The 11,933-nt window shown below is 45.6% G+C and overlaps 1 protein-coding gene across 3 annotated transcripts; it reads left to right on the top strand.

The window, feature by feature from the left end:
• Positions 1-354: 354 nt before the first annotated feature.
• LOC120647101 lies at positions 355-5,064 on the top strand. 3 transcript variants are annotated; one of them, XM_039923728.1, is made up of 5 exons: positions 355-514; positions 2,069-2,744; positions 2,978-3,325; positions 3,534-3,625; positions 4,137-5,064. In XM_039923728.1, exons 2-5 carry the CDS (start codon positions 2,097-2,099, stop codon positions 4,726-4,728), a joined length of 1,680 nt encoding a protein of 559 aa, XP_039779662.1. In that variant the 5' UTR covers positions 355-514; positions 2,069-2,096; the 3' UTR covers positions 4,729-5,064. The 3 variants fall into 3 exon arrangements, with proteins under 3 accessions (XP_039779662.1, XP_039779663.1, XP_039779661.1); XM_039923729.1 differs by having other exon boundaries at positions 426-818; XM_039923727.1 differs by lacking the exon at positions 355-514 and adding an exon at positions 533-822.
• The last annotated feature ends 6,869 nt before the right edge of the window (positions 5,065-11,933 follow it).

Raw genomic sequence — 11,933 nt, 5'->3', positions numbered from 1 at the left:
CGCCGTGGTCAACGGTCAGCCTGCCGAACACGCGCGGGGGCCAGGTGGATAATCCTACGTGCGCCGCCGGTGGATGCGTGCGCGAACGAGTGCACGACCGCACGAGCGCGCGCGGACACCGGTGACCGGCGGCGGCCAAGCCAGGCCGACCGCCCATCGGCCGCGACGCGGACCAGGCACAGGCTCCCGCATCGTGCCATCGGGCGTCGCTGCCGCCGCGACCCGCTCTCCGCAGCTCCAGCTCGTCGTCGCGTTCCGGGTGTCAGGCCGTGCGAACGCTTGCTGTCTGGTTGGGTTCGGCCGCGGGCGGGGCCCGCCGTGTCAGGGGCGGTTAGCGGCGGTTGGGCGCCCCGCGCCCGCTACCAATTCCCCGCTACCTCGGCTGCTTATTATGCCGCCGCCGCCGGCCTCGGGGAGAGAGAGACCAACCGCTGCTTGGGCTCCGCTCCTCGCGAACTCCTCCTCCTCCTCCACGTCTTCGTCTCCTCCGCGTCGTCTTCGCGCGCCTCGAAAGGTACCGCGCCTCCCTTCCCTCTCTGCCCCCGTTCCTTGCCTTGCTTTGCTTCCCCACCACCTGTTCGGCGAAACGCCGCAGCCACGGAAAAGGAGAAGAAGAAACTCGCTTGCTGTTTTCGGGTCTGCTCTGCCGCCTGCCGCGGTTGTGGTGTTAATTCGACGCGGCGCTTCTCGTCCGGTGACGGAGGGAGCGGTGCTCTAGCTTGATTGGAGTGTCGGGCTGCTGTTCGAGGAATTAAGGCCGTTTCTTCTTGCTCTAGGCATCGTCCTGGTCCTTGCCCCTGAACAAGGGCCTTTGCTGCGTATGTAAGTTTGTTCAAACAATTTTGATGGTTTCCCTGGCTACCACAGCGTCCTTAATTTTAGCTTCTTCTCCCCTTAGCTTCTCGATAACCTCGGTATTAACCTACAGATGATAGGTGTAAAGACTGCACCTTAGCTCGGATTTTTATTATTTGCATCCTTTCCAACCATCTTGTTGAGTGGTGACCTTCAATTCAGATTGATGAAAAGGCGAGCATTACTAGCTTTATGCGGTTTTACTAACCCGGTATATGTCTCCCATGGGTGGGTTATGTTACCATTATGGGATTAACATTAATCGCATATTCCTGTGCATTCCGTTTTTAGTTTAGTATCAAAATTAGGAGAGCTGCTTTTGCTCACTAGTGGACATTATTCTGACCTAGAGTTTAAGGGATATATTACTCAATTCTCATCCCTTCCAACAACGCCTGTTTCTTGGGCCGTTAGATTTCTTATTTCCTGAATTCTAAGCCAAGAAACCCATAAAGGATGGTTTACTACAGCAGGATTTGGGAAGGCTGTTACTTCTTCGCAATCCCTTTTGTTTGGAGGCTGAGACATGAAGGAATTGGGAAAGTTGGTGGTGCTTGTGTGTCCCTCCCTGTTCATGGCCAAGGAGATAGAGGCATAGAGCTCTGCAAGAATGATTGGGTTATCTTTTGGTTGAGGGGGGTCTACACCACTAATCTTTGCTGTAAAGCTAAGAAACATAGATACAGTCCTTTTACCTTTTCCTAGTGCTTGTGCTTATTCAGTAAAATACTTTCCTCCTCTAAGCAGAAAAGTATTTTATTCTTTCATTATTTGGTAAGCTTAAATTGTCAACAAATTTTGCTTGCTGTGTGATAGGACATTGTTTGGCGTTGTTCTTTTTGTCTGTTTTGTTGCTGTTTGCTTATTTTGCAATCATCTTGACATCTGGCCAAATCTGGATTTTTGGGTTGTACGACTTCATAGTTTTACTAATTGCATGTCCATATTGCTCTCTTTATGTGTTTCTGAAGCTTTAACTAATCCGTTTTTGTACTTTTGTTCTTTAAAACTGCCAGACTGGTGTTATTAAGTAATATTTTACTTTGATGGAGCTTAAACATCAAATCTCTAACAATTATTTATTTATATTCAGCCACCATCACGAAGCCATTTACCTAATGTATCTCTTAATCTCTCATACGGACGATAGAGAATAGTGAGTTGTGTGGAGAATAATGCGTATACATTTGACTTACATTACATTTTCTTTCAGAGAAAAAGAATTAGCTGGGTTGAAGATTATGGCGTCTCTTACTCCAGGGATACTATTAAAGGTTCTCAAAAATATTAACTCCGATGTGAAAGTATGTGGAGAATACCGGTCCATTCTTCTCCAAGTTATTAGCATAGTCCCTGCAATTACTGGTTCGGAACTTTGGCCAGATCATGGTTTCTTCATCAAAGTTTCAGATTCGTCGCACTCGACATATGTTTCTCTGTCTAAGGAGGACAACGAACTCATCTTGTCAAACAAACTACAACTTGGACAGTTTATATATGTTGAGAAGGTTCAGTCAAGTATTCCTGTTCCAGTTCTTGTTGGGGTCCGACCAGTTCCTGGAAGGAACCCTTGCATTGGAAACCCAAAGGATCTGATGCAAATGTCGACTCCCTCTGGGGTTATGGAAGCACTGGATCATCAAAGAAAGACTTCCAAGTCAGCTGATCTGTCTGAAAGTGAAAAAGAAAATTTGCAGAGGAAGGTAGTTATCAAAGAGCAGAAGTCGGTTGTTGCTTCGCGTTACATGCTTGGGGTATCGAGCAACAATGGCAAAATTACCAATCTGAACTCCAGCATTGATAGTGACAAAAGTAATGGAGGAAGTAGCATATGTGAATCAAATCAAAAGTCTGTTGCCCCGAAAGTCAGACAAGAGGCAAAACCTCAGGTATGCTTAAGCTCCTAGTTTTACTTGAAGCTAGTTGATGTTAACAACATTATGACCCTCATATCTAGGTTTCGAAGAATCCTACAAACATTAATGATTTTGCTCGAGAGAAAAAAAAAGCATTAATGATATGTGAGCTCATGTAATTGCATTTAACAAATTTGAAGTGAAAAAAAGTTCTCTTTTTATCTTCTGAAAAGGGTAAAAAATCAATGGCTGATGGTTACTTGTAGGAACGGCCAAATACTACATCTCCTAGTCAGGCTAAGTTGGTGCCCACAAAGCAAGAAATTAACAAGGACACATGCAAGCATAGTGGCACTTCACCTAGTCCAAATGGTGCTGCTGTAGTGAAGAAACAAATGCCAAAAGAGAGCAAAAAGGAATCTGCAACTGAAAGAAGATCACCGCCAAAGCTTTATAGGAGCTCACCAACGCCAGCTAGCACTTCACCACCAAAGCTCAGTTTGTCAGCAAAGCAGAATGGAAATTCTGGTCCTGTACCTTCTGTATCTAAACGAAGAGTTACTGAAACTATCTCCTGGGACTCCCTCCCAACAAGCCTAATCAAGTCCGGAAAGGTATGCTTTGTGTCGTTTTGTAATTTTATGCATGTATAGATTGAGAGGTTTTCATGACTTGAAAATTGTTTTCTGTTCTGTATAGTTTGCACCCTTGTGCCCATTATTTTGAATCATGCATTGCATTTGCAGAAAGACACCTGGTTATTAGTTAAACTTTACTAAATTGTCTTACACCATTTAAATATTATTTATTTTGTGTGAATAGGCTGTTGTCAGGAGGAAGAATATTGCTCTTATAGTAGCAGCTGAGGCTCAAAGGGAGGCTGCAGCAGCGGCATATCTTGTAAAAGGCCTTGGGTGAGTAGGTGCATAACTCACATATTTATTATTTATGGCTGTGTATCTCTTTTATTGACTACAATAGTAAGTTTCGTTGCATAAGTTGGGAAAGGTATTCCATATTGATGAATTCAATACGTCGCAACTTCACATTGTACTGTGTTATTTAGCACAAGAGACCTATTGCAAGTAGTAGTATATTGTAACCTCAGCCGTGTAGATTCTTAAAATGACCCTTAAGGCTTTCATGGTTTTGAAGGCTTTGTTATATATGCTTAGTTTAAATATTTGTGTGCTATTTATGAAGCACCTTTCCACTGCAATTCAATGAAATCTGATGAAATTAGAATACCCTGAACAGAATACATGCATAGTAGTACAAAAATATTAATGCAGTAATCTTTATTCCTTCTGTGAAGCACATGCTTTACTCTTTTCTTTTACGTAACTTTTTCCTTTGAGGGAGCTAATTCTTTCCATTGGCTCATGAACTTCACGGACAAATCTAATCTTGTTGGTGCTTTTACAGAATTTTCGCTGAGATAAGGGAATCTTCTGAAGTGGACCCACATGCTGCGATCACCAAGTTTTTTCAGCTCAACCGGCTTATCGTTCAGCAAAGTGCTGTCTGGAAAGCTTACTCCCCAGAGCCTGGCAAAGAATCTCGAGCAGAGAAGGAAAAGCCGTCAAGGAAAGTTTCTGCATCTCAGAACAAAGCTGCTCCATGCAACACAGCAAAGAATTCCGACGATGCTCAGGGAAAAGAAAAGGTGGAATGGGCCCGAGAGGATGGCTTCAAGGAGATCTGCAGGTCATGGGTTGCTCTGAAAAAGGAATCGCAGTCTTGGTTCCTGAGCTTCTTGGAGGATGCTCTTGAGTCAGGATTCAAGTTCGAGGATCAAACCAAGAACACCCGGGAACGCGTGCGTGGACAATCCAAGGGTGCGGATGGGAGGATCGCGGTCAGGCTGTCGCAGCTCAAGGAAACAAGCAACTGGCTTGATCAGTTGCAGGACGAGGCGGATGGTTTGGTCGAAACCATTGAGCAGCTGAAGCAGAAGGTGTACAAGTGCTTGCTTGGAACGGTTGAAACCGCGGCATCAGCGCTGGAAGGAAGGTAGGGCACGAGAAAAATGGTGGTGAAGAATGGGGGTTAAGTTATTGCAGCTGTACAACATGACGTAGGTTGGCGAAGAACCGAAGATGGGAGAGGTGTAAATAGTCGGCCGGGTTGCTGATTTTAAGTTATGAATTACTAATTCTTTTGACATTTCCCCGATGTTGCGTGAGGAATGGCCATTGATGTCCCGATCTTCATTCAAATACAGTGTTCGTCACGAATGGTTGAATCTTTGCATCAGGGCCGTACCAAAGTTTTGGTGGCCCTGGTGCAGAACACAAATGGTGGCCTCATAATTATATTATAAAATGCAAATAATGAAAATATATTCATACTTTATAATATAACTACAATATTTCAAGCATGCTAAAGGATTAAAGAGTGAATTTGTCTTACCAAATCTTCTTAGCTTCTATTAAATAGTGACATTTGTCTAGTATTCTTAGCGTGGACTAGTCTGGACGGACTACAGCACCAACATCACGTCCACATCCCAGGCCTCCCGAAGCAAGCACGTCATGAAATTTGAAGTGCAGGGGCGTCACCACTAGCCAGCTGCTCTCAGCACCGTCGTTTGACCTCGCCGGCCGGCAGCGGGATACAGGATACCCGATGGTCGATGACTCGACGGCAACTCGCGGCACGGCACTACAGCAGCAGGCGCGCGGCCGTGATTGCGGCGTCGAGTTCAAGGGAAGGCAAATCGTCGCGGCACTATAGCAGCACTAGTTTGAGTTGATTTGCATCTTACGTTACCTCCCTTGGCCTTTTGTACTTTAGGTTAATAAAATTAGCATGTGTATTAGCAGTTACTGGGTTTAATTTTGGTGCCCCCTAGGAATGGGCGGCCCGGTGCTAATGCGCCGGCTGCACTGCCCATTCGACGGCCCTGCTTTGCATTCTGCATCGGTTGGTGCCCGTTTGGCCTGCAGCGATCAGTTGGTGAAATGGCGATTTTCGTGTTTCTTTTTTTTTCTCTCTAGGTTGAGATAGAGAGGCATGGTAGGCTTGTTATGTTTATTACTCTCTCCGTTCGAAAATGTAAGTGATTTTTCTAGATTCATATTGTTTGTTGTGCATCTAGATATAATATATGTCTAGATATATAATAAAATATATAAATCTAAAAAAATATTGTTTGTTGTGCATCTAGATATAATATATGTCTAGACATATAATAAAATATATAAATCTAAAAAAATCAAAACGACTTATATTTTGAAACGGAGAGAGAAACATAAACAGTCAGCAAATATATATCCACGTCGCCGCAGGTAGCCAGAATGAGACAACACAACATATGGCACTGGCACACACTTGTGGCTTGTCGGCCTGCAAATCTACCTGCGGATCCAATCATAACCTGTGACTTGTCCGCCTGCAAGCAAAGGTTGGTTGTCCATCATGGTTCCAGCTGAACTGGGTGGGGTGGGGTGTTGCTGGGCCGCCGCCGGCCTGGGTGTCGCTGGGCCTCTGCGCCCTTGCCTGTCGGGCCGCTGGGCTTCGGGGGCTCCGCGCGCGCGTTTTTTTTATTTTATATTTTTCAAAATTATTTTTTACAAAAATATATTTTCGGTTTCATAATTTACATATTTATATCCCTGCCGCCCAGTTGCTGGGCGGCCGGCCCACTGCCGCCCAGTTGCGGGGCGGCCGGCCCACTGCCGCCCTCCTGCCGGGCGATAGAGACCTTAATATAAATAAAATTTATTTTTAATCGTATTTTGGCCTCTGGGGGGAGGCTGCCGCCCGGCAGCCGGGGGGCAGGCACCCGCCGCCCGGTGGCGGGGCGGTAGGCCAGGCAGCCGCCCGGCAGGGGGCGGCAAGCTCCTCCCGCAGGTTAAATTTTGACTGTCAGTGCGTCAGTGCGGCATTAGATGTGATTTTAAATATTTTGGATAGAAATAAAAACCGTTAGTAAAGTAGATGAATATGAAAAATATAACTTAGCAATTCATATACATACGCAACTGAGAACGAAATAGGTGATACATGAGAATGAAATAAGTATAACATGACGATATGTCCATAACAAAAATAGCGTTTTTTTCCGATAACAACCGAAAGAGCTTGGAACAGCGCCCGCACAGCGAAAGGAAGCTCCAATTTCCAAACACACACACGCACGAAAGGAAGCAACACGACTGTCACGTGGACCCCGAAGGTCCTAGAAATCTTCGCTAGCAAGTGACGTCAGCAACCAAGGACAGCTGGACGCACAAATCAAAACCGGTCAATCCGTGGACCCAACGGTGTAGTACTAGAAATAGCATCCATGTGTTGACGCGTGCCATCATGCATGCAACATATCCACCGCCCAAAATCTGCGGCGACCGCCGGACCACCGCCGCCCGGCCCAGCCGGTCGCCGATCGACGAGCAATTGCCGTGCGCGTGCCTCGCCAAGCCTGGATGCATGCGCGCGCCTACAAAACATGGCGTCGGTGCGTGCATCATGCTGATATATACTATGCGGCTTGGAGAAGACGAAATCAGAGGGACAGGATTCTTCTGATCTTTGAATTGACGGGCGTCGTCGTTACGCGAATCTGAACTACCAATGCAATGCAAATCGATCGACTATTTTCATGTGTCTGGCTTGTCTTTCTGTTGACACTAATTTGCGCCAACACACTCGAAAACGCTAGAACGCGCAGCAAGGTCGTCAAAACGATCAACACCAGCAGCCTCCCTGCGCCGACCGGTTAGACCGGTATAGTGGACCGGTCAGACCGGTACTCCAGGAAGACGGCGAAGACTTAGAACCAAGAGCTCGGGGGGACCCCGTCGGAGCTAATGGAGCTAGGATTGCTCTGAGGTCGGCAGGCCACTCAGAACGCCATCGAACGCCGTGGAGACGAGCGAAGAACAGCAGATGGGGTTGGAAAAGTTAGGATTTAGAGGTAAGAAGTAAAGGATAAATGTGTAAATCGATTGGGAATAACCTCAATCGGCCTTAGCCTTTATATTTATAGGCCGGGGAAGACGTACCCCTTCACGACTAGGATTACATGAGGACTCTTTACAAAAACCCTAATTCTACTCGGATTGTACAAACCAGACCGGTCTGACCGGTCGGGCCGACCGGTCGACCTCAGCAGGTGCCAAATTTGGCTGTCAACATATGCCCCCTACTTTTTGGTGAGTTTCACAAACCAAAAAGCAAGAACTATTCTGATGTACATGTTTTACACAGAGCACACAATTCTAAAAATAAAACTAAGGGCGATATCCAATACTGGCCGTCTTCGTCTTCACGCACTTTGCCAAACGCTAGGATAGAATTTCTTCAAGTATCTCACATTGATAGCCCTGGGTAGACGTTCACCTTGCACCGTCTCCACCATATACGAATTTCCGGAGATAACTTTGATAATCTTGTATGGACCCTCCCGACTTGGCGACCATTTGCCAAACTTGTTGCTTTTCATCCCAAGAGGCAAAATTGTCTTCCAAACCAGATCCCCAACCTGAAAAGATTTAAGTTTTACCTTTTTGTTGTAAGCTCTGGCCACCCGAAGCTTGTCTTTCTCAATCTCCTTCAAAGCCTTCAAACGCTTGTCGGACACCTCATCAATATTATCCATCATCAAATCATGGTAATCAACAGAGGAGAGGTCATTTTGCTTTGCCAACCTATATGCGTCCAGATTTACCTCAACGGGTGAAACGGCCTCTTGACCATACACAAGCTCAAAAGGAGTAACCTTAGTAGAACCATGTCTAGATATACGATGAACCCACAATGCTTCGGATAACACATCATGCCACCTTTTAGGATTTTCTTCTATCTTCTTCTTGAAAAGTTTGATCAAAATCTTATTACTAGACTCGGCCTGCCCATTGACCTAAGCATAGTATGGAGATGAATTGAGCAACTTAATCTTATAAGATTCGGCAAAGGCACGCACGTCTTTTGATATAAATGAAGGACCTTGATCCGTTGTCAAAATTTGTGGAATGCCGAATCTATGAATAATATGCTCAGTAATAAACTCAATTACCTCCCTATGTGTCATATTCTTCAAAGAAACTGTTTCGGTCCACTTAGTAAAATAATCTGTAGCAACTAACACGAAGCGATGCCCCTTTGAAGATGGAGAATTAATTTGTCCAATAAAATCCAACCCCCAACCTCGGAACGGCCATGGTTTAATAATAGGATGCATCAACGCAGCAGGCACCAATTGCAAATCACCAAATTGCTGACATTCTTCACACCCTTTATAGTATCTAAAATAACCAGACAGCATGGTGGGCCAATAGAAACCAGCTCTTCTGAGTAACCACTTCATCTTGGGAGCCGATTGATGAGTACCACAAATACCTTCATGAATCTCACCCATAGCAACCCGAGCCTGATCCGAGTCTAAACAATTGAGAAGCAAATCTTCGGCAGTTCGACGATAAAGCTCATCGTCAATTAAAATATACTTGAAAGCCAAACGCCGAATATTTCTCTCCGCACCACAACCAGGATCTCTCAAATATGACATAAGAGGGACCCTCCAATCCTGGGCTTCGTCCGAGATAATCGAATCATCTTTTTTGGCCGAACCAAAGCCATCAGCAGTATCACCGGTCAGACCGGTCTCTGGACCGGTTAAACCGGTCTGGGCGGTCAGACCGGTCTCGCTGACCGGTCGGACCGGTGTGTCCAGAACCAGAAACACGGCTTTCGTTTGCATCGGCTTGCGAATGTTGAAATATTTTTTCGTAACATTATAGCCAGATGCTTGCTGAGCCAGAGTATTTGCCTTTCCATTCTCTTCCCTCGGTATATGTTTAATAATAAATTCATCGAAGGAGGAAAAAATATCGAGGCATTTATCAAGATATGCATTTAGAGAACCATTATAGCACTGGCATACCTTGGATACTTGCTGCACCACTAGAAGAGAATTTCTAAAGGCTTCAACATGTTTCACACCCATGGATTGCAAGAATTCCAAGCCAAATAGAAGCGCTTCATACTCAACTTGGTTATTTGTGCATTCTTCTTCCAATCGGTTTGAAAACTCAAAAACAACACCATTCGGAGAAATAAGAACAGCACCAATCCCTTGACCATCATCACAAACCGATCTATCAAAGTACAACTTCCATGGTGTGCAAGTAATATAGCCGACTTGTCTCCACATCAATAAGTCGTCGGCTTATATAAGTGATGACATACTCCTTGTCTTCGGTTCTCGAGTCAAAACAGTCCCAATGACATTATCTTCAACAGCCACATAAAGCCTGAAAGGAACCCCTCTCCTAGACGCCTTGAGCACAGGTGTTGAAGACAAATAAACTTTGATCTTTTCAAAAACCTCTTGCTGTTCTGCCCCCCAAGTAAATTCGGTTTTATTCTTTAACCGAAGAATAGAAGTAAGAGCATCAATATGCCTTATTACAAATAGTTTGCCAATTTTCTAGCTCGAATTGAAAAACTCCTAATTCGGCTTTTATCCGCTGATGTTGCAATTTTCAACCAGCTCAAGACCTCAAATACAAGATCAAAGTCTTGAGAGCCCCTTGCAAACTGATCTGTTGCATAGAAACTTCATGAGGTAAATTATCATTTGCCAATATTTTGCCCCCCGAGCACTTAAATGTCGTCGAGCTCCATATTGCTGCTCTCTTGGTGTAGCCTCATGATCCACTAGCTCCTCATTGCCTTGTACCGAGAATGTTAGCAGTGTTTCTCCATCGCAAGGAACCGAAACAGGCATTGCCGATTCAGCTTTCTGTTCTGCTGCAACCTCAACCGGTCTGACCGGTTGCTCTGAGTGGTTAGACCGGTCGCTTGTACCTGTCAGACCGGTCTCCTGAGGCGGTTTGACCGGTCGTGCTGGCTGGTCAACTCCTTTGACCCTCCATACCTTGCCTTGAGGGACCATTGGTTTGTAGTGGTTGGATTGTTTGTCCCTCAGCCTCTTGAACTCTTTTTCCTTCTTCTCCTGAGCACGTAGACGTTGCAGCTTCCTTCTTTGAGTACGAGTCAACCCTGAAGGACACCATCTTAGTTTAAAGTACTTTGATATCGAGTTACTGCTGCTGGCCTCATCCATGATCGGCCTTTGGATAGAAGGATTGACCGATTTACCAAAAACCACCGGCCTTGTACCCGCATCATTAACAACCACTTTGATATTGCCGATTTGCACAACATCATCGGCTTTAGCTTTCTCTGGATCAATAGTGGGTTGTACCTTTTCTTTCTTCTCCTTGACACGGTAAACCTGTCTCGGAGAATGAGATTTGCCCGGCCTCTGATGAGACCGGTCTGACCGGTCAGTGGCGACCAGTCTGACCGGTGCAGGCTGTCGCCTCTGACCTGATTGGTTGGATCTCAATCGGTCATGCACTGGTCGCGCAACCTTGTCGAACACAAGCCTTCTGTGATCCTCCTCCCTATGGTGAGATGGTGGGTATAGCATCGGATAACAATACATCCAAATTCCTTCATGCCCCCATGTAGGACAATAAAAACCCGATGCCGGTGACGCCCATGACGTAGCAGCACACACCTTCTGAGGAGGCAATATTGTAGTACTATCACCTCTACGCTTGCTGGATTCTCACCTAGGAGAAGAACGCTTTCCTTGACGCGGAGGTGAACTTGGTTCTTTTTTTTAGTGGCCGATCTTTTGGAACGGCCTTTGTGTATTTGTGCAGTAACTGAGCGAAGGTGAGCTTCTGCTTTGTAAAACCCCCCTGCACCTTTGACTCATTAACCTTTCTAGTACCTCCTTCCGGCCGCTTAGGCTTGAAAGTTCCGGGCCGGCCTTTTGTCTGACCGGTCTGACCGGTTGAGGCGACCGGTCTGACCGGTCGTGCCTGAGTTGCAGGCTGACTCGTCTTTTGAGAGGAACTTTCTTTCCCCCGGGCCTTGAAGTTTTGACAGTGATCTTCAATGACTCCTTTCCATCAGGAGTTTTCTCCATCGTCACTTCCCTAGCCTGAATCTTGTCATTGATATTTTTCGGCCTTGGCTCACCAATGATAACATTTTTTCCTTTTGCTCCTTCGGCTTGTTCCGGCCAAATGAGTACCTTGACATTATCCAAATCAATCGTATGGACAGGGAATGACGCCTTGTCATCTTTTATCTCATGCATTACCAATCGTCCTTCATTAACGGCCGATTGGATTTTTCGATGAAAGATATTGCAATCATTAGTTGCATGAGAAAAAGTATTATGCCACTTGCAATATGCAT

Source organism: Panicum virgatum, chromosome 9K, assembly GCF_016808335.1.
Source record: "Panicum virgatum strain AP13 chromosome 9K, P.virgatum_v5, whole genome shotgun sequence".
In the NCBI taxonomy this organism is placed as follows: Eukaryota; Viridiplantae; Streptophyta; class Magnoliopsida; order Poales; family Poaceae; genus Panicum; species Panicum virgatum.
The sequence above is the reverse complement of the archived record's forward strand: the minus strand, read 5'-3'. Positions and strand labels throughout refer to the sequence as shown.